Source organism: Exophiala mesophila (genome assembly GCF_000836275.1).
Source record: "Exophiala mesophila strain CBS 40295 unplaced genomic scaffold supercont1.1, whole genome shotgun sequence".
Lineage (NCBI taxonomy): Eukaryota > Fungi > Ascomycota > Eurotiomycetes > Chaetothyriales > Herpotrichiellaceae > Exophiala > Exophiala mesophila.
The window spans coordinates 4,898,361-4,919,988 of record NW_015622504.1 but is presented as its reverse complement, the minus strand read 5'-3'; the positions used below and the strand labels follow the sequence as shown (position 1 = coordinate 4,919,988).

Genomic DNA, 21,628 nt, shown 5'->3' with positions numbered 1-21,628 from the left:
CTTTGACATCCTCTGAGAAGAATTGACCACGAGTCTCTACACAACAACCTGTCTACACCCTTCTCATCTACGATCCCCCCTCCTCCTACCGCCTTTATCACTCACTACACACATCTGCCAGCATGTCCAACAACAAACCCCCTCCCACTGGCCCCGATCTCTCACGCAACGAATACATTCCATCCTTCATCTCCAAACGACCATTCTGGGCTGAAGGCATCTCCTCCAGCGACGCCGACTACCTCGAACATCAACGTCTCCAATCCGTCAACAAAGACACACTCGATAAAGCAAAATGGTACGATCGAGGCAAGAAAGTCGGCCCGGCCGCCACGAAATTCCGCAAAGGCGCCTGCGAGAATTGTGGCGCCATGACCCATAAAACCAAAGAGTGTCTCAGTCGACCGCGGAAACAAGGTGCACGATGGACAGGCAAGGACATCCAAGCAGATGAACATATTGAAGATGTCAAACTCGGATTCGACGCCAAACGCGATCGATGGAACGGGTACGATAATCGAGAATACGATGCCGTTGTTCAAGAATACGAAGAACTCGAGACCATGAAACGAACAGCCGCAACCGATGGAACCACAACCGAGTCAGACGCCAAATACGGCGAAGAAACCGACATGGGACGTTCTCAACCTACATCAACCCGTCAATTACGATTACGTGAAGACACAGCGAAATACTTACTCAACCTCGACCTCGATTCCGCCAAATACGACCCTAAAACTCGCACCATGGACACATCCTCACAATCCCTCTCCAACGCTGCTGAAGGCGACCCTTCCATCGCGGAGGAAAACTTCATCCGCCCATCCACGGACGACAGCTCCGCATTCACCCAAGCGCAAAAATACGCATGGGAAACCCAAGAAGGAGCATCCAATTCTGGATCCATGACCAAGAAGCTCCATCTCCAAGCCAACCCCACCGAAGGCGAAATCCTACATAAGAAACAAACCGCCGAAGCCGAAGCAAAGAAGATGGCAGCGCGCAAAGCTCTACTCGACAAATACGGCGGTTCAGAGCACCTCCTCCTCTCATCTTCAACCTCGTCCCCATCATCTTCATCCACAAATCCCAACTCCATTCCCCACCGAAAACCCCCACCAAAAGTGGTTTCTTCAGACCGCTATGTCGAATACGACGAATCTGGACGTGTGAAACCCCGAGCCGGTGAAGCCGCCCGTCCCAAAGCACGGTCCAAATACCCAGAGGATATCATGACGAATAATCATACGAGTGTATGGGGCAGTTGGTGGAGGGATTTTACTTGGGGATATAAATGTTGTCATTCAACGGTGAAGAATAGTTATTGTACGGGTGAGGAAGGGAAGAGAGCGTGGGAGGAGACGGAGAAGTTGAGGATGGGGACGGGGTTGGAGGAGGGGCAGGGGGATGGGGGGGATGGAGGGGATAAGGATGAGAAGTCGTATGAGAAGAGCCGTGGCGGGGATGATGGCAAAGATGACGGCGAAGAAGAGACGGATAACAACAAGGTCCAATCTAGGGAACCCAAGTCTAAAGCAAAGAAACGAACGCTTCAGGAATTACAGAGCGGGATTACCGAAGAAGAACTTGAGTCGTATAAACGCAATCGACTTGCGGCGGATGATCCTATGGCGAAGATGCTAGGACGGGATGAGTTGGTATCATGAGAGGATATGACATGACAACACACTCTTATGCATTCCTATGCATCCTACTAGGTAGGTATGGAAAGGAAAGGAAGAACAAAATCTGAGTGCATGATTAATGATATCAAAGTAATACTTCCAGTCCAGTCCATACCATGCTCACACCATGACAATGGCCTCACTCATCCTCACGACTATGAACTCCCACTCCCCCTCCCACCACGACAACAACATCTATCAAAAGGATGACATAGACTCATCCACCAAGCCATTCCTCGATCTCTGACAATCTCACCTCTTCCACTTCCATCTCCAGGAAGTGCTTGTCCATTGTCAACCCCATTCCCTCTCTGCGCATCATCCAACCCCTGACCAGACCAGAGCATAGGTGGACCAAGACGAGCTGTAATTGAAACAGGCGAAGGCGGAGAAAAAGACATGGGTGACAGGATTTCATCCCTATCAGCACTTGCATCACCACTGCCACTGCCTCCCAGTCCTAATCCCAACCCTCGTCCCGATGTTGTTGACCAAACACTCTCTTCTTCCCTCAATGTACTCCTCCCTCTCCCTTCGACTCTACTCCCCGACCCACCATTATCTCCATTATCTATATCTGCTCTTGCCCGGATTCGATAACGGCCAGATCCAGATCCAGAACCGACACCACCACCGACACCATGTCCACTCGCACGGACTGGAAACTTTCCTCTGATCCATGTTCCGTCATCAGCACGAGCGAGCGGGCCTACTACCGGTGCAACACGGAGAACCGATTCTCTCAAGTCATTGTCTTGACGTTTTTTCTTGCCTCGTCGCGAAGAACGGCGACCCCAGGTTGTAAAGCGGTGCGAGGATGGCGGTACGAGCCGGTATAATTGGGCTTCTTTGCTGCCGAAGCGGGGGAGGCCTGGTGGAGTGGGAATGCGTTCTGGAGGAGGGTTCAGAGGTTGAAGTGGGTAGATCAGATTGGTTGGTAAGGTGGTATTGCTACTGGTGAAGCTGGTGATAGATGGAGAGCATGGCGTTGGCTCGCTGGCGTGTGCTGTTCTTACCTTCGAGCTGGATCGGGTGTTGACGTCGGCGTCATGGAGAGAGAATGAGCGGCGGCCTGGGATGGGAATTGGATGCATGTTGAGCGAGGTCTGGTGGGATGCCGGCTTGAATGAGTTGTTCATGCATCGGATGTGACCATGTGACGGAGGAGCAACGATAGTAATGATAGAGGCCGGGACTTGGATGGATGGTGACACGTTGGTTAGACGAAGTTGTCGAAGCCATTGCCAGATCATGGTTGCAAGCATGGCAACTGCCTTGACAAGACGAAAAAGAGTAGAAGGCGCGTCTCAAAGGAATATAATTGGAAAGAACCTTGAAGGAAGAAGAATTCGAGTTGAAATCTTTGCATTTCAATAGAATTATTGTCCGGAATTAACCAGCGATGCTGGTTATACAATAATATATATATAAACCCAGATGACCCAATGGATATCTCCTTGTTTTTTGTTCGCTTCATAGCACTGATTGTCCAATACAAGTGCTCCCAAATCCCCTGCCATCCGTGTCTATATCCATGTTGGCAGATGTTGATACATACTTTCTGGTTTGCTATGCAGTTATACAATTCGCATTACTCCCGCCGGCTTGTATGCAATGTTGATGTCAATGTCGCCCTCTCGCTGCGCCTCTCGCTCTTCTTCAGAATTTGGTGTTGTTCGTCAATGTGTCATGATTCTCGTGGGTGGATGTTCAACGAGATTCTGTTGATCCGTTGGGCAAGGCAGCAGCCTTGCGGGCTTGTCTTTGTTGCATCTCCTTCTTCATGCTCTTGATGATGCCTTCGAGACGACGACGCTCTTCTTGTTCCGACTATCATCATGTTAGCAAGGTGCGTGACTTTGTTTAGGTCATGAGACTCACTCGGATCGTCTTGAGATTTTCCGCTCTTGTCTCGCGCATCATCTTCTTGAATTCGTTTTTGAGCACCATCGTTGACATGGTCTCGGTTGGTGCTTCCACATTGACTCCCATCCACTTCAATTTCTCTTCATTCAAATGCATTTCGACCGTCTCGCATCGTTGTTGGAGAGAGTCGACTGTTTCCTCCAGTCTCTCCCTCTCCTTTTCATCTTCGATGCTTTGTTTGGTCATGACCTCGTATTCCTCGATCATCTCCTTTAGCTCTTGTTGTAGAGCATTGACTTTGTTCTGGAGTTCGGCACTACCAGCTCCTTTGGTCTCGTGTTGAGAAGTCAAGAATTCTAGTTGGGTCTCCAGCTCCTTGTTCCGCGAGTTTAGGGTGTCTAACTCTTTCTGAATAGCTGGGTTCATCGAAACATCAGCTGCCCTCTCTGCACGAGAGCCATACGCACCGTCCAGTTCCGCTCTCGCCACAGTTAGCTCCGTCTGTACTCGAGCGACTTCGGTGGCTAGTGAATTTGTCTCCTGTTGAGCTTTGAGGAGGTCGGCGTCGGCGCTGTCTTTTGCGGTCTGGAGTTCTGTTATCTGCTGTCGAAGAGCACTGATTTCGACCTCGTCCTGCTCCTTGGATTTTTTGAGTTCGTCCAGTTCCACAAGGAGCTTTTGAGATGTTGTTTCGGTCTCACTGCGGACTTGAGCAAGCTCAGCTTGCACACGCGAATGGTCGTCCTGCTTCGCTTTCAAATCCGCCAAAAGCTTGACTTCCATGGCTTTGCTCGCAGCGAGCTCTGCACTAGAGGCTTTGCTGTCATCCACGCCGCGCTGCTGTTCTCGTAGCACATTCTCCTGCTGGGCGGCATCCAGTTGTCCCATGAGGAGCTCCATCTGGTCTCGAGAATGTTTTGCTTCTTCTTCGGCGATTTCATTCAGCTTCTTGGACCTTTCGAGCTCGTCTGTCAGAGTTTGAATGTGTTCATCTCGCTCCGCATCAGACTTGGTGTTCAGTTCACGTTGTTGCTGAATTTGTCGAGTCAAGATATCCTTGTGCTCCACGAGTGTTTCAACACGCGAGTTTAAGCGTTCGAGCACAACGGAGGAGAAGGCGAGTTGAGATTGCAGATCCTTGCCTCGAGGTTCGTCATAGGGCAGGAGTGGGCTGTGGCCGACCGAGTTTGTGCGTTCAAGCATATCTTGAAGACGCAAATTGACATCCTCGACTTGATCCTCAGAATCAAAAAGCGATTTTTCGACGGCGGCAGTCGCGCGGGTTCGAGAGGCTTCCATGGCGTCCAGAGCTTGTGACAGGTAGCCTAGCGATGCCTGGATCTGCACACCCACTCGTCCTGCCACGGCATCGTCGGTCGACATCGGTGGTGGGTCAAAGTGTTCCTGAGAGCCGGCCTGGTTAACCATCGCATGCACCCTCAAATTCAATTCTTGCAAGCGGCTGGCGACGTTATCAAGGGGCTGTTCGTCGCGTTTCGCGGATTGAGATTTGGGAGGTGGAGGAGGGGCAAAGTCGGTGACATAGTCTGGAACTTGATAGAGGCTTCGCTCGTCAAAGTCGTCCGAGTTTCGACCATTCATCTGGCTTGTCATGCTTTCAGGGCTTCGAGGTAGTTCAGTTCTCCTCACATTTTTCTTCAGACCTTTGTGGGTCATTTGCAGAATTCCAGCGGTGTGGCGTAGAATGCGTTTTTCGATGTCCTCTAGTTGAAGTTCCAACTCCTTGAGTTCTCGATTCAAATCCTCCACCTTCTTGTTACTCGAGGCAAACTCGATATCGGCGCGAGCGACTGGATCAGGCTCGGGTTGCTTAGAGCCCAGGAAGCTCCTGCGTTTCTTCTGTGGAGATTCTGGACTGTCATTGCTCTCTCGTTTTGTGTAGAGTCGGTTTAATGATTGTGCGGCATCTCGAAGTTTGCTTTCAAGGGCCAATTTCCTCTTCGTTGTTTCCACCTTGCCCCGGAGGTACACCTTTTCCTTTTTCAACTGCTCTACCTCCTCAAAGGACAAGACCTCGTACTCCCTGCTATCACTGATGGCGGTCTCGGTGAGTAAGTGCATGGCAACCGGGTCATTGATGTTGAGAAGTGTGGAATTTCGGCTGGCTCTTTGAGGAGGAAAGCTGGGCTGAGCCATGTTAGTGAGGCCTCATTTTTGCAGCGGTCAGCAACACTTACTGTCATGAATCGGGGTGTCTGCTCTTCATAAGGACCTCTTAACGCCCCCGACATGAAATTGGGCCGTTGTCCAATCGCCGGTGAATCCTCCGCAATAGGCCCCGGGCCACCTGCGCTGTAGACAGAACTGGGGACATAACGACTTCGATTGTCGTCTATGCTGTCGGAGGATTTCCTCAATCCAAACTGAAAGCGGTTCATGATGAGATTATGCCTCGCTCATTCCGGCCTGGTGACTATCTCCGCGTCTCTGCTTGTCACCAACAGATCAGACAGGCCACTATCCAAGCCAAATGGTGCCAAAAAGTCCACCGGCTCGTGCTCACGGATACTACGAGGGTGAGATTTTGCAGTCGCGCATGCTGTAAGACGGTAGAGGCCAACAAGTAAGGAGGAGGACGTCGAACCAGGAACAAGTCGCAGTGAGGGAGGAGTGAGGAAGATCTTGGCTATAGGAGAGTCGATGCAGGAGTATGTAGGATGGGCGGCTGTGGTTTGCAAACGGTACCTAAAGTGTCTTGACCAGAATGAAGGAATCGATAAAAGAGTGAGGATTAGGACAGGGGTACGTGTCGTGAAAGGGCTGAGATTGGTGCTACTGCGGTAGCGCAAAGGGTGGAAGCAGGGGCCGGAGGACAAGCGAAGCGAATTACAGGCCGAAGACTCATGAAGCTAGGGTAGCGATTGGGACAATGGCCACGGCTCGAGAGAACAAAGGGATTCGGGAGTCGGGGGTGGACGCGTCTAATCGATAGTGCGAGTGATGTGGTACGGCGTATACATGGAACAAGAGTGGGCGCGTGGAGATGGTTAGAATGGTGTTTTGTTGTATGGATTAGGGAACTCGTTGGAGTCAACTGGACGCTCGGCAGATGGAGCCTCAGTCGTCGACCAGAAGATGAGTGGACGAGGTCGACGATGATGGCCAACACGACAAGCAACACAAGCAACAGGCAGTGGAAGGAGCAATTTCAACCAATGACGAAACCCACATGTCCCTGGAAGGAGCGGGACTGATTAAAATCACGTATACGTAGTAATTAAATAGGCGTGATACGTAATTGCGGGAATGTGAGATTTGAGGCACACGGACCTTGGGTTATACACACTTTCTCACTTTGTGTAGGTGCCTAGGTAGGGAGTATGTTCTCAATGGTGGTCGTTTGGTATCCTCCTAGTGGGCGGTCTAATTAAAGGGATGGACACTGTAGCGGGTAAATTGTGGGTGTAAAAGGAGAGTCTCAGGCCCTTGGCCCCGCCATCCCCGGGCTTTCTCTGTGGAAATTGACGCCTAATTACGGTAATGGATGCCTATTCTTGTCGCTGGTAGTTATCAACTTCAGAAGACACGTGGACATCCATGGGAGAGAACAACTCAATCGATAGACAGACAGTGTACGTTTATGATCCCTATGATATCAGTATTACAAGGAATGCACTCACTGTATGTAGGTAGGTATGCAAGGCACAGACGTTAACAGCCAGCCTGCATCAACCCCGTCATCCCAACCTGTCAACCCCATTTCTGGCATGCAATCATGACTCATTCCTCATCCCAAATTAAAAACACTTGTAAAGTTGCTCTCTTCGGAGGACGAGGCGAGTCAAGCACTCACTAATCTCATGGCTATTCCCGTTTGGCAAGCCATGTGTACGAATGGGTGGGAAGCCCCTCGGCCCTGGTTAGAGGGGCCGAGGGCCGCGTGCCAGGGGGGTTTCTTGGACAGGAATTTGGAAGGTTCTCAGCTGGCTTGAGTCCCTACGGAGTACCCCAATTGCACCTGCCGCCAACCACATGGTAGGCAGTGTCGTTCGGATTTACAGACTCCGGATCAACATGCTTGTGGAGTTCCTGTGCACGTGACATTTCTCCGGCAACCGCATTCAATCCGTCCTCACGTGCTTTGCTTATGGAGTCGAAGATTTGAGCGCGACGGACTTCCGTAGTGACATCCACACTCGATGCTTGAACCCCCAATCGACGACGATATATCATCTCTCATCATCCTTATCCCAAGTGCCAACATGAACCAAATCACACTCAACGTCTCCGTGTTCACCCTGTACCTCTGATGGCGGATATCTCCAAATTCGCTTAATCGTCCATTCCAGCACACTGCACCATGTGACAAGGTCGCATGCGCTAACGCTCAGACCCTGCTATCTATCTATCTATCCTCACCTCGGTACCACCAAACCCTCGTGTGCTTCATATGAGCCCTTTACTCATAGAGGAGCCGTCACATTCCACGAGCAGCCATTCACTCGCTGTCGACTCTTTATTCTGGCGCAATCCCCACCATCGGCAGTCGTGGAACTGTTGCCATACATTTCCCTTCCTCGTGGACCGTCAATGAGACCACTCTCCCACCCGCTCGACTCGATTCGCACCTATCCCTTCCTTCCGTCAACTAGCCGCCATGGGCGCCCCCGATCAAGAGAACGTGGCACAGATGGGATCAGCTCCAGGTGAGCGCCAGTCCCGCGAGTCTGTCGACTCGCAATCTTCCAATCTCGACGTCAACACTCACCTCATTCCTCCAGCGCTGTCTCTGGTATCAACCTCCTCCTCCACCCCATACAAAGTATACAAGCGCCGATTCTTCGGCCTTGCCCAATTGGTCCTGCTTAATATTGTTGTGTCGTGGGACTGGATAGCATTCGCTCCCGTGTCGACGAGCTCCGCCGAGTATTTCCAAACATCTGAATCCAATATCAACTGGATCTCCACCGCCTTCCTTTTCGCCTTTGTCGTTGCCACCCCATTCACCTTCTTTGTCTTACACCGGTTCGGATGTAAAACCGCAATCATGGCTGCTGCCTCCCTCCTCCTGGTCGGCAACTGGATCAAGTATGGAGCGACAAAAGCCTCAAATTTTCCCGGCGTCATGGTCGGCCAATTGCTTATCGGATTTGCCCAGCCGTTTGTCCTGTCATCTCCTACCAGCTATAGCAACCTCTGGTTCAGTCCCCGAGGTCGAACCACCGCCACCGCGGTCGCATCCCTAGCCAATCCCTTTGGCGCTGCCTTGGGCCAGCTAATTTCTCCTCTCTGGGTCTCAACCCCATCCGACATCCCCAACATGATCCTGTATGTTGCCATCATATCTTCTGTTGCCTGTGTACCGAGTTTCTTCATTCCTTCGCACCCACCCACCCCACCGTCAGCAGGTTCCAAATCTCTCTCAGACGGACTCGACCGCAACACGATTAAACACGACGTGACCACCCTCATGCACAGTCCCGAGTTCTACCTCGTCTTCATCCCATATTCCATCTTTGTCGGCTTCTTCAACGCCATCTCCAGCCTTCTCAACCAGATCCTCGAACCTCATGGCTTTAGCGAAGACGATGCCGGCATCGCAGGCGCCATTCTCATCGTTGTCGGACTGGTCTGCGCCGCCATCTCCTCTCCAGTCATCGACCGATATAAATTCTATCTCAAATACATCAAATTCACCGTACCCATGATTGGGCTTGCCTACCTTATCTTCATCTGGGCGCCGCAGACCGGTTCTTTGGCATATGTATATGTCGTCTGCGCGATCCTGGGCGCCGCAAGCTTTGGCTTGGTTCCCGTGGTACTAGAATTCCTAGTCGAGATCCACTATCCACTAGGTCCAGAGTTGGGAAGCAGTCTCTGCTGGTGTGGAGGACAATTACTCGGTGGTATTTTCATCATCATTATGGACGCTTTGAAAGCAGGTCGAGATGCATCACCTCCATTGAACATGAAACGCGCCCTCATCTTCCAGGCAACCTTGGCCATGGTCGCCGTGCCCTTTGCTTTGGTATTGGGCTTATTCGGTCGAGAAGAACGGGTCAGACCGCGGAGATGGGAAGCTGATCAAGGCACGAGTTCCTCAGAGGAACAGGAGATCCGTGTGAGCGACAGTTTTGAAGAGCCCGTGCGAGCCCAGGATGACCGTACGAGGTCATGACCATGACCATGACCATGAAGAATCGACAATGGACGACATATAATCGAGAAGTTGCTAAAGGACCATGGTCATTGAAGAAGTTGTGAGACTTTCAAGCCTTTGGCTCAACCTTTTACGGCGTTTTTTTTTTTGTTTTTGGGCAAGACAAGGGAAGGAGTTAATGAAACAACCTTGTCAGGGTATCGGTTGTTGTGTAACTGAGCGATATACCATGACGTTTTGCAATCCAGTGTTGAGCAGCGCAGCGATCCAAGCGACCATCCAGTTATTTGGTTTCATAGTTGAATGAATCAATGCCATTTTCAAAATCAAGACATTCAACCGGGCAAAGCAATATATCCTGTATACATACCAGGACATAAGCTTGAGCGTGAGCTTGCCTAAGGTATTATAGCTGCCAACACAGCAGACCGCAGAGCCGCAAGGTAACATGATAATAAAGTCTAGATTGGGTCCTCAGCCAGCCCTCAACAATAAACAGGCTGAGGCCTACATAAGGTACATATATTAATAAGTCCTGCATGCTAAGCGAAGTGACGCCCGACTATAGTACAAGCACGCCTACTGTATTACTCTAGACCTGACCCAAGATCAACAAGGTGACATTTTCCTACTTTTATTCCCATCCAGTCATGTACAGCAGTCAACCTATCATCTAGTCATCTAGTCATCCAGTCGTTTAACCATCCAATCAATGACTGATCACCTCACTCACTCAGCCAGCCAGCTTCACCGGCATACTCGCCTCATGCAACATTCCAGCCGTGCTCAAATGGGTTCAGGCATGCTCAGCCCAGCCCAGCCCAGCCCTGCCCTGCCCTGCCTTGGATGGGAAGGATCGGGCGAGGCGTGAGTGGCAAGGTCCTGTGCTTTAGGTGAGTTGAGAAAGATGGGAGGAAGACGAGATTGGTAATCTGAGTGGTTCTTTTCTGTGGTAGAGTTACTAGCTTTATATATAAGATATGGTATTGACTCTGAGTGGATTTTAGCTGTAATGACTGTTGCAAAGACTTGTAGGGAGAGAGTGAGAGAGTCTCCTTGGTGGGAGATCTTTTCTCTAGTAGTCGCCGGCTACGGCAGATGGGAAGCTGCGCCTGTGGCTTTACAACGATCACATGGACAGGAACGGTATGAACGGTACAGAGGAGAGTAGAGCCTCATCTAAATACGACAACTTCAACGATGGTCAAATAGTCGTGGACAAACCCTTGGAGAGCAGTGAAGATAACATGATACTCAGGGCAGGTAAGCAGAGGCAGAGGCAAAGGTCGAGTTGCAGCATTACTGCGTTAATCATCCCCTGACGAGGCTGGGTAGAATATGCAAGATTCCAATGACGCTTCTGTTTGCTCGCGAGACCGTGTAATGTTCCTAAGTACCTAGGTCATACATGGTCGGATCCTATCTCACCTTTCAACTTGACTGCCCATCAGGCTCTTCCAGTAGGTTTCAAAGGACACATTGGCCAGTCACGATCATGGGCTTGGGATGAAGCAACGATGAGATACACAAAATCCATGTGCAATCTCGCAACGGCTCTCATAGATGACTTGCTGACAAAGGTCGAAACAAGTCAAAATCACCTCATAGGGGTAGGTTGTGATGGACAGATCTTTTATTTTATCTTCTTTCGCATTATCAAAGATGTGTAGCTGTACAAGCGGGAGGATGTGGACACAGATTAGCTTCTGGTGGCTTGTCTGACCTGAAGCTAGAAGCCGACCTTGCTGATGTTGTTCGACATCTTGTGAGTTGATTGGATTTGTGTCTGGAGAATCTTGATGGTATTGGACTCGGATGTCCTTTTCAACATGGAGGTAAAGTTCCATTTCCAGACCAAGAGCTTGAAGTGTCATTGAAATCGATGGAGCTAGCGGGCGTCGACTCGTTTACTTGAGCTGCTTGAACAGCTTTCCGGCCGCGCATTGCGAGGCGCAGTGCTGGAGATGGAAGACTAGACAGAATTAGTCAAGGAAGACTCATGGGCAGAATTTTGTCTCAAAACTCATGGGAACGTACATTCTTCGACACAGTCTTCCTTTGCACCGCTGCCTTCTTCACTGGCAGAAGTGACACGCTCAACACACTCGTCGAAATGGTGCTTGTAGCCGGCGCATGCGCTTGATCGTGCGCACTCTGGAAACTCAATTAGCACGGTGATCTAACCATTGTCGGGGACATCTCATCTCCGCCAAATGCAGGTATTGCAGTGCAGATTCAGACATACCCTCTTCTAGTAGTGGCTTGGGGTCCACGGGTTCCTCTTCCTCCTCTTCTTCTTCTTCTTCCTCCTCCTCCTCTTCTCCTTCGGCATCATCACCGCCTTCTTCGTCCTTTGATTCCTCTTCGCCTTCTTCGGTGGGTTCTTCCTCGTCGGCAGGAGCTTCGGCGTGAACCTCCTGCACCAGGGAGCTCATCAGGTCGGAGAAGAAATCTGTGATGCCCATTGTTGCGGTGGTGGAAGGAGCTGGGTAGATGACGAGTCGACAGTCACAAGATGGGGGAGGGATGCAGGCAATGAGCCAACAAGGATATACACCGGTTGACTGGATGTGAAAGAGAGATGCTGCAGTGTCGAATAGAACTGAAGGTGTGAGAGAGCTCCGAATGTCAATGCAAATCACGACGTCGGATCTGGAAGCTAAACTTTAAAGCTGCACTTGAGGAAGGTGCAACTGGTCGTACTCGCTACAGTAGGGAGACAAAAATTAGAGAGCATATGATTGGCTACTGAGGTCCATCCCTTTGGACATGCCAAGCCTCCCACCTCGACATGGACTCTGTCGTCAAGGATGGAGCTGGTCTGAACACCTCGACGCCGAACTCCAATCCTAGGCTATATGAAAATACAGATAATCATTATGTCCTGTTCTCGTCTTAAGGCTGAGGTTGTGACAGTCGTCTCTCCAACTCGGCTTGAACGCTTTGTTGTTGTGCTTCCTCATAGCCAGGAGGGGCATCGGCAGGGGTTCCAGTATCCCTCACCGTTGATGTCGCTCCCGGCCGTCTTGGTATCGGAGCAAGGATGGGTGTTTCCCTGACGGGCGAGTGCAGCAGATCCTGTGCTTCCGTGGTTCGGTCCGGTGACGCCATCCTATCTCTTCCAGAATCTTGGTATGAAGGTAATTGATCGAGATTCACCGCATCCAGATTCACGTCGCCTAGGAAGCCGTCTTGTCGCCTTCCAAGGTTGTTTTCTCGGGCCAGTGAGACCACTTGTTGCAGCCTTTCTTTGATGTGTTCGAAATTGGAATGGAAATCGGGTGCCCCGCCTTCTTTGAAGGTCATCTTGACTTCAATGGCGGATTGAGTATCGGGAAAATTGCCCCCAGGGACTGGTTGTAGAACGGCAAGCCAGGCATTGGGGCCAAACCAGGGAAATGTAACATGAGTGTCGTGCAGATTCAGAATGGGGGCGGAGAAGGACTGAAGCTCTTGGGTGGCCTTGTCAGGAAGATATACCACCTGTATGTCCCATCAGTAAAGATCTGGGAGGTTGATGTCAAACCGTGCATACCCTTTGATTTGTTAAATATGCGACACCTGAATTACAGTGGATATCAACGGGGTTGTTGGCTGGATAAGCCCCCGGGGTGGTGATAGATAAAGCAATCCTTGGAGATGATTTATGGACAATTCTCTCGTTAGGCAGAGGGACGAAGCCTTGTTGGCCGTCGAGCATGACCCAACTATAGACACAGTGTTAGCTAGATAGTCTCATAATATCGTAAGCCGTGACCTACTTGATTGACATGGCGGCAATTCCCTCTGGGCCCAGGACCAACAGAAGGCTGATTTGGGATGATGGATCCCTCGAGGCCGGGGATTTGTCGGCTAAGACGTATCGGAGTGACCTGGTTTTCTGATGGCGGGATGGCACAGACGTTGACGTGGTTCACGGAGGGATAGTCAGAGAATCAAGTTGAAGCCTCTCCCTCCGCATGGCAGATGAAATAAACAGTCACGCGTTGGTTTGTGATACTAATAAGTACGTGGTGGCAACCAGTGAGCCAATTGTGACGATGAGGGTTGGGATCTGCCAAGGGAAACGGGCAAGCATCAAATTATGCAGTCGATGGCGATTAGGCGAGAGCTTTTGGCGGGAAGGACGGTCACGCTGAAGCCCCCTTGGCCTACCTACCTAGCCAGGTGGTTTGCTACCTAAAATCTCCCTCGGGCCATGTCCAGCCTTCCCTAGAATAGGCCCGGAGTTAACTGTCATGACGTCGAGGCTTTAATCACCGCAATGCGTGAGTGCCAGGACCTGAGTACCTCTTCTGCCCGAGGGCCCTGAATCATGAAAGTTTAGGTGCCACTGCCACTGGTGATGCTGCTGCCAGCCACCACCGACATTCCCATGGCAAATGCCTTGTAGATTTCTTCAACCACCTTGTGTTTCTCGATTTTACTGTTAGCTGCCATCATGCCGGACAAGATATTAAAGATCCTCAAGAATATTTCCTCGACCCTCAGATATCATATTACCAAAGCCATGTCATTGTCATGATTCCAACACGTTAAGCCATAAAGATTGTCCCCCTCGGTTCACGCTGTCTGCATGGGTACTCTCGGGCGTGAGTGGGGCAGCGCAGCCAGCCCGAGGGCCCAGGCCGCTCAGGCGGTTATAATGCTATCGCCAACATCATCATCATTACTTACATCCCAAAATTTCCAAGGCAACCACATTTTGACCTTCTTATCACTGAACCAACCACGGTGTCAGGCAAACACTCCATCTTTCTTATGACACCTTGATTCAATGCTCGACAGTTTCCTTCGAGCTGTACACGGAGATGAACCTCTAGCATTTGTTTCGACAACACTTTCTGGCAATGTCCTAGCCAGATAACCTCCCTTTGAGTCATTGCTCATTCCACCGTTCAAATTTGACCCGAATCACCTCAAATCCATAGCATCTGATGTATCGTCTCAAGAGCGCTCTTCTAGGGAACAACGTTCCAACAGATCCCATGCCCGTCGTGGCTGAGGGAGAGTTAGCACCACCCGAATCTCTTTTGCCCACCACAGGTTTGCCCCAAGACAGAGCACCATCGCCAGTCCCCAGCTGGGTGCGTGAGATCAATAACACGCCGATTGGAAGACATAGTCGTGCCTCTTCTATCATTTCTACCCACACAAAGTTCTCCACGACCACTCTGCAAGATGACGCTCGAAGTATCAATATTACTGTTGCCGGTCAATACTTTAGGATCAATCGAGATGGTTCCCGCGTCACCGTGGATGCTCCGCCTCCATATTCCGGCCCAAGTCAAGCCGGCAGCGTTGAGGTAGTCGCTTTAGACAACCTTTCACTTAGCGATCGAGGCCAAAGTATCCAAACAGACGACTTGGATTTAGAAGATGTGTCTCGAACGCCTCGTTCGATCGTCGATGTCTCTCTGGATGATGACTTCTTTAGCAGATTGCGCGGAGTTGAGCAGAGTGTCAGTCCGCCCAGACCAGAAAATTCCATCCACCGATCTTCCTCCCTGGCTACAATAAGCCATGTCTCTGACATTGCGTTGGCTTCGACGGAAGAAGGTGCAAGTATTGACGATGACAACCGGGACGGCAGGTCCGTCTTACAACACCCATTTAACACTGTTGTAAACCTCCCAGCCGGCGACGACTTTGCACGGGGAGGCAGTCCCACCAGCCAGAATTCAGGATCATGGCATCGAACTTGGGCTATGGGGACCAGTACAACAGGTCCGACCTCCTCTGATTCCTGTGGCCATGTTCCTCTGTTACAAAGAATTGGATTATCACGCTCTGTGTCTCGTGCACAATCGAATGCACCATCAATGCAGGGCAGCCAAGAAGAACTTGCCCAGCCTTCACCAGACACCTTGCATCAGTCACAACCACCTATCAGCATTGCCGTATCTGCTCCTGCCGATAATGAGTCCCAGTCTCCTGATCAACCAGAGGGCGATCCCAGCCCTTCAGACGAGCCCAAACTCGGGATCCACAGGCAAATGTCGCAAATGTCAGTTGAGACTGAGAATGAAATGATGATGCACTATACTAAAATGATGAGAAAGCTCGACTATGAACATCGGAAAGCTCTGCATCTCAAAGACAAAGAGCTTGCAGACATGCGTGTGAGGCTGCATGAGAAAGATACTGTTTTACGACAACAAGTGCGAGCGAAAGACTTTATGATTGATGATCTCAAGCAACGCCTCAACGCCTTTGAGGAGAATATCGAGTCGATGCTGGAGAGAGCAAGAAACCAGGTCGAGGACATGTGGGAGTCTAGGTGGAAAGATCGTGACTTTCACCTTAGGGAACGCATGAAACGAATCGAGGAAGAGGCACAACGCAGCATTGATAAGCTGCGCACTGATATTGCATCTCCTGCGACAAAAGTTTGAACGCGCCTTGTGCGGACTACATACCTACGCAACAGACTCTGCTGGATCATTAAGGTCTCCTTGCGGGGAATACTTACTCAACATCTTTCTGTACACCCAACGAGATGTCTGGTATACCACGACGCACCGGACCCGGGGCCGGTTTCCCTGGCGCCCAACCACTCGTCATCCTACAACTGTGCCAGCAATATTTGTCGAGCCTTGTCATTATAGCCTCCTCGGCCAATAAATCGATGGCTTGTCTCAATCTATTGTGGCTGCCTTGGCCGCCGTGCCCCTCTTCGTTTTGTCAAGGGTGAAGTTGAATCAAAGGTCCCCAGGCCGAATCACACCTGCAGTAACATTCAGGTTGGAAATGAGGTTATCGACATGCTCACGACAAATGTCGAGGTTCTGAAGCTTTCTCAATCAATCAACCACTTTGATAGTTTTGTTGATGTTTGCGGGCCTCGAGGAATGATGGGTTGTCGGTTCATACGAAGATCCTTTGTGGCTGACAAGAGAATACGTGGTTGATTGTGGATGGTGGCAGGTTTCTGGAGCAGAAGAACTATTTATCTATTTAAATTACTCGGAAACGAAAAACCTATATGCCATTCACGGTTTGATCCTAGAGGGCGAGCAAGGACAGCTTGACCCTGAGCTTTAGCTGAGCCCTTTCTTGAGCATCACCAAGTGCTCTGTGATCAAACACACTGGTGGTCAAATCTAGCCCCTTGTGATCGACTGAGGGGTTATACGGAGTACATACATACGGAGTACATGCCTCTCCGCTAGCCACATGTTTTGGACTGGGATCAGGGAACTTGGCAGGTTCATGCTGCTGCCTACAGAGAGCAAGGAATTCAATTGAGCAAACTGATGGACCAGCCACCGAGGCGCACACTGCCTCTGTTCAACTGCAAGCAACCAGTCGCTGCAGACAAGGGACCCATGAAGTGTCACGAGTGTCCAAACGCCCAGCCACCCACCTATGTATGTCGAGCCTGACATCGTCCAAGTATCTCAAACCTGGAAAGTCCGCCATTCATCAATTTCCATCCCCTCATCACATCCTCGGAGATCGAGGACGCATACATCACAAAATGGAGCCTTTACACTATGTCAGTAGCACCTCGCAGTTCTCTCGCATTGGTCCAGGCCTCGTCGTCAAGGCGCCCATGGAAGTTTCGAAAGAGAACCCCAATCATAAACAGCTGGAGGAACATAATGCGAAGGCAATTGACGTGGAAGCGCAAATTTTGAAAAGACTGGGTCGTCACCCCAGGATCGTCCCGTTTGCAAAACCCCCCAATGAGACCATGGCCTCAAGCTAAGCCTTGTTGATAGATTCCACGGGGTCAATGACACGGGCATTTTGCTCAGCGAAGCAGTGCATGGAAACCTACAGGCATACATCGACTCCAACAATCCAACAATAGACACTGCTCTACGTTGGAAATGGTCTCTGCAGGCGGCCGAAGCCATTGCATATTTACATGAGAAAGGCGTGATCCACTCGGATCTACGACCTGAAAACTACCTGGTGCATGCCACAGTCGAACCACGCGATGATGTTGATCCTTCTCCGTCACTAGACCTGTGGCTTTGCGACTTTGGCGGGTCCGTGTGTGAAGAATTGGGGTTAGATGGCGGACACTTACCCGACGACCCTTTCTTCGACCACCGAAAGCCCTGGGTGTCGACACGGGAAACCGATATCTTCAGTCTCGGATCTGTCTTCTTCAACATCCTGACAGGATATTGGCCATACAGGGAGGGCCCGCCTCCTAAGAGTATGGAGGGCATAATTGCTTATGAGAAGGAAGTGAACGAGTTATTCACAGCGAGCAAGTTTCCAGACGTTTCCAAGTCGAGCGGTGGGAATGTGATCAAGGGTTGCTGGGATTACCGCTATCAGACAGCCCAGGATGTGGTAGAAGCCATCAAGAGGGAAATAGCAGTACTGGGAATGTAATTGACTGGCAGTCGTAGAGCATCGAATAGCCTCTAATGAGTATCTCGGGTGTGTCAGTAGATTGTGGAGTGATGTCTGTATGAGCTGCTAATATGCTATACGTAGATTAACTATATTATTGAAGACGAATAGGGACAAAAAGTATATATAATATGACGTGTGGACTCTGAATAGCATCAAGGCGGCAAGCGAAAGTCTTTTTGGACCACCCTGACTGACGCCTCTACATGTCTAGTACCTTGAATGAAACTAATACTCTCATCTAAGTACTGTACATGGGATCAATATCGATCTCGATGTCCAGACTGCCCCTCCCCCTCCATGCACGTGATAAGCTGGTGAACAGGGTTGAACTGGAGACGTTGGGGAAGCGAAGGAGGGACGAGGGGATGGTGTGGATGCCCGAGGGGCCCCCGGGGATTGGAAGATGGAGGGGGTCAAGTGCCCAAAGAGCTCTTGGAAGCGTGGAAGCCTTGTGTCGTTTGTAACTAAATTCGAGAGTCTGGGCTGTTAACTTAGGCACAAGGCCCCTCGGCACCCTCAATAACCCATCCCCACATTGACATTTATTACTCACCTGGGCACCCATGCCTCTCCCAACGTTCCCTCCTCCGTCACCTGCGATCCACTCACCTGCATCCTGGTCCATTGACGCATGCCTCGACCATCTCAACATCTTTTCTCTGCTAGTCCCTGTCTTGTGACCATACACAAGCTGGATGTTGATGGTTGCAATTTACTTGACACCAGCTTCCACTCTTCGATCTTTACCACTAGTTGGACCATCGCCTCCCTACCACTTCCCTGCCTCTCTACGATTCCTCCGCCGTCGAATGCCTGGGCATAACCGGGCATCTTATCGGCGGCGTCTGCCCCATCAAGGAGCAGCCTCTCCCTCGAACCGGCCAACACTCAACTGATACCTCTCCCGCCCGGACCAAATACCATGGAGAGAACTCAGACTTCCTCTCGTCCGGCAAGAAAGCGTCGTCAACGACGACAGATCAAATGGCTCTACGACCTGGTCCTGTGGGCCATGTCCGTCCTCATCGACCTGTTCTTCCGCGAAGTTCATCCAAGAGGTGCTTGGAAAGTCCCTCGAAAGGGCCCAATCATTCTTGTTGCTGCTCCTCATGCCAACCAGGTCTGTCGTGTCCTGTCCCAAGAAAGTACCAACATGTCAACTAATAGTCCCTCAGTTTGTCGACTCCCTCGTCCTCATGAGAATCCTCAAAACAGAGGCCAAGAGACGAATCTCCTACCTGATCGCCGAAAAGTCCACGAAGCGAAAGTTCATTGGAACTCTGTCGACGGCCATAGGAGCTATCCCCGTTGGAAGAGCTTTGGACAAGGTTAAACCTGCTCAAGGCAACATCTTCATGCCCGACCAGGACAACGACCCAACCCTCATTCACGGCGTCGGGACAAATTTCAAGAATGGGCAGTTCGAAATCGGTGGTTTGATCGTCCTGCCCAAAGTCAGAGGCCAGACCCCAAGCACCGAAATCGCCGAGATCATCTCACCCACTGAGCTTCGCCTCAAGAAACCCTTCAAGACCCCAGAAGCCTTGGAGTCCCTAAATCGCAATGGGCCCGAGAGTGGATCCGACACACCTGGTCGTGGTTCTAACGGCTCCCGCGGCTGCAAATTCAGCGTTGCTCCATTTGTCGACCAGACAAAGGTCTACAATTCGGTGTTTGAAGAGCTCGACGATGGAGGTTGCATCGGCATTTTCCCCGAAGGCGGTAGTCATGATCGCCCGGATTTGCTCCCTCTCAAGGCTGGCGTGGCCATCATGGCTCTGGGTGCTCTGGCGAACAACCCCGACTGCGGCGTTAAAATCATTCCCATTGGCATGAACTACTTCCACGCCCACAAGTTCAGATCCCGGGCCGTCATTGAGTTTGGCCACCCCATCGAAGTCCACCCAGATCAAGTGGCTGCCTACAAGGCGGGCGATCGAAGAAACGCCGTTGGCTCCCTTCTCGAGACCGTCTTCCAAGGCCTGGTCGCCGTGACACAGTCAAGCCCCGACTACGATACCCTCATGCTCGTCCAAGCCGCCCGCAGACTCTATAATCCCACCGGCAAAAAGCTTCCTCTTCCCTTGGTAGTCGAGCTGAACCGGCGACTTGTCAAAGGATATACCCAGTACAAGGACGACCCAAGAGTGGTGAAACTCAAGCAAGATGTACTTGACTACAACCGTCAGCTCCGGGCCCTGGGAATCCGCGACCACCAGGTGGAGTGGGGCAATGCCTCCAAGCGCCCTTGGTGGCTGATCCTGGGCACCTTGATCTATCGGCTCGGCGAACTGGTAGTCTTGGGCATTGGAACTCTGCCGGGCCTGGCCATGTTCTGGCCAGTGTTTGTCACGACCAAGCTCATTTCGCTCAAGAAGTCTCGCGAAGCACTCGCAGCCTCCACGGTTAAGCTGCAGGGACGAGATGTCATTACTACTTGGAAGCTGTTGGTGGCGATGGCGTTTGCGCCTGTCCTCTATGCTTACTATATAGTTATCGTCTCGCTCTGGCTGGTGTATAACCGGAATGGTGGGTATTACACTAACAAGGTGCCGTGGTGGTTACTCGCTCGGACTTATGTGCCCGATTTTGTACCCATCTGGCTGTTTGCCGTTTCGTTTTTGGGGTTGTGCATCAGCATCACGTTTGCAGCATTAAGAATTGGAGAGATTGGTATGGACGTGCTCAAGTCGCTACCTCCCTTGGTTGCTGCGCTGGATCCGAGATCCTCGAGCCGCTTGGTCAAGCTGAGGGCCATCAGACAGGCACTGTCTGCTGAGGTCACAGACGTCATCAATGACCTCGGACCAGAGGTCTTCCCTGACTTTGACGCCAACAGAATCGTGGCGGATCCCTTTCCGGAGGGGGCATACCAGTCCAGCTATAAGACTATGCCAGAAGAACCCCGAATCACTGAAGCGACAGAACCTTCGACACCGACGTCTGGGGGTCCCGAGGGCAAGTCACCAGACACCCCAACTGGAACCTCATTTGGGTTGTTACCTCGCAACGAGTCATTCCGCAACATTGGTGGGTTTGGATTCTTCGCATCACGGCCAACGACGCCCAAAAGCCGCAGTCGCAGCAGTTCCGCGGGCGGGGCTCTATCAATGTCTGGTGGTCTTCGGCCGTTCAGCAGTGTGGACAATAAGGAGAGTTTCGATGAAGTTAGCAAGCGAATCCGAGGCGCGATGCGTGAGAGGGGACGCAAGAGGGAAAGTGAGGGCATTGAAACCGCCACCGAGAGCAGTTGGGACATGGCCTCGGATGGACAGATGACACCGGCCAGCGAGGATGAGGAGCCGAAGAAGGAAAGATAGACAAGGAGGATCCATGAATATAAATGACAGCAGCATGAGTTACGAGGGACTTGAGTGTCTAGCGAGCACCTTGGGTACTGACGTGTTGATGAGCGGTGCAACCCGGTCTTGTGTAGAGTTTACCTGGGTACCATGCCACAATGTTTGACGACAGGTATTGTATGAGTCCAAGATTGATTTATCCTTGCACAAGATATCACCCTAATGTAAAGTCCTCGCGTCATCGGCAAGCCTCAGGAGTTGAATTCGACGCTATCCAT

At 51.1% G+C, this 21,628-nt stretch overlaps 8 protein-coding genes across 9 annotated transcripts; 5 read left to right on the top strand and 3 right to left on the bottom strand.

Moving 5' to 3' along the window:
• The first annotated feature begins 16 nt into the window (after positions 1-16).
• On the top strand, positions 17-3,101 carry PV10_01566 (uncharacterized protein). The gene is made up of 2 exons (XM_016365788.1): positions 17-1,718; positions 1,777-3,101. The coding sequence occupies exon 1, from the start codon at positions 123-125 to the stop codon at positions 1,665-1,667; it is 1,545 nt and encodes a 514-aa protein (XP_016229437.1). The 5' UTR covers positions 17-122; the 3' UTR covers positions 1,668-1,718; positions 1,777-3,101.
• Positions 3,072-6,667, bottom strand: PV10_01565 (uncharacterized protein). The gene is made up of 3 exons (XM_016365787.1): positions 5,750-6,667; positions 3,567-5,699; positions 3,072-3,515 (listed from the first exon to the last, which is right to left on the bottom strand). Exons 1-3 carry the CDS (start codon positions 5,948-5,950, stop codon positions 3,396-3,398), a joined length of 2,454 nt encoding a protein of 817 aa, XP_016229436.1. The 5' UTR covers positions 5,951-6,667; the 3' UTR covers positions 3,072-3,395.
• Positions 6,668-7,732: 1,065 nt separating this feature from the next.
• PV10_01564 lies at positions 7,733-9,988 on the top strand. Of its 2 annotated transcripts, XM_016365786.1 has the most exons (2): positions 7,733-8,218; positions 8,294-9,988. In XM_016365786.1, the coding sequence occupies exons 1-2, from the start codon at positions 8,170-8,172 to the stop codon at positions 9,688-9,690; spliced, it is 1,446 nt and encodes a 481-aa protein (XP_016229435.1). In that variant the 5' UTR covers positions 7,733-8,169; the 3' UTR covers positions 9,691-9,988. The 2 variants fall into 2 exon arrangements, with proteins under 2 accessions (XP_016229435.1, XP_016229434.1); XM_016365785.1 differs by having other exon boundaries at positions 7,733-9,988.
• Positions 9,989-10,977: 989 nt separating this feature from the next.
• PV10_01563 (uncharacterized protein) lies at positions 10,978-12,315 on the bottom strand. Its single transcript, XM_016365784.1, has 3 exons — positions 11,918-12,315; positions 11,710-11,826; positions 10,978-11,644 (listed from the first exon to the last, which is right to left on the bottom strand). The coding sequence occupies exons 1-3, from the start codon at positions 12,135-12,137 to the stop codon at positions 11,580-11,582; spliced, it is 402 nt and encodes a 133-aa protein (XP_016229433.1). The 5' UTR covers positions 12,138-12,315; the 3' UTR covers positions 10,978-11,579.
• An 89-nt stretch (positions 12,316-12,404) lies between these two features.
• Positions 12,405-13,696, bottom strand: PV10_01562 (uncharacterized protein). The gene is made up of 3 exons (XM_016365783.1): positions 13,434-13,696; positions 13,208-13,379; positions 12,405-13,155 (listed from the first exon to the last, which is right to left on the bottom strand). Exons 1-3 carry the CDS (start codon positions 13,442-13,444, stop codon positions 12,568-12,570), a joined length of 771 nt encoding a protein of 256 aa, XP_016229432.1. The 5' UTR covers positions 13,445-13,696; the 3' UTR covers positions 12,405-12,567.
• Positions 13,697-14,609: 913 nt separating this feature from the next.
• PV10_01561 (uncharacterized protein) lies at positions 14,610-16,067 on the top strand (the record flags this gene model as incomplete). The annotated part of the gene is made up of 1 exon (XM_016365782.1): positions 14,610-16,067. One exon carries the CDS (start codon positions 14,610-14,612, stop codon positions 16,065-16,067), a length of 1,458 nt encoding a protein of 485 aa, XP_016229431.1.
• A 1,085-nt stretch (positions 16,068-17,152) lies between these two features.
• PV10_01560 (uncharacterized protein) lies at positions 17,153-18,024 on the top strand (the record flags this gene model as incomplete). Its single annotated transcript, XM_016365781.1, has 2 exons — positions 17,153-17,343; positions 17,397-18,024. 2 exons carry the CDS (start codon positions 17,153-17,155, stop codon positions 18,022-18,024), a joined length of 819 nt encoding a protein of 272 aa, XP_016229430.1.
• A 630-nt stretch (positions 18,025-18,654) lies between these two features.
• Positions 18,655-21,583, top strand: PV10_01559 (uncharacterized protein). The gene is made up of 2 exons (XM_016365780.1): positions 18,655-19,168; positions 19,224-21,583. Exons 1-2 carry the CDS (start codon positions 18,971-18,973, stop codon positions 21,366-21,368), a joined length of 2,343 nt encoding a protein of 780 aa, XP_016229429.1. The 5' UTR covers positions 18,655-18,970; the 3' UTR covers positions 21,369-21,583.
• Positions 21,584-21,628: the final 45 nt, after the last annotated feature.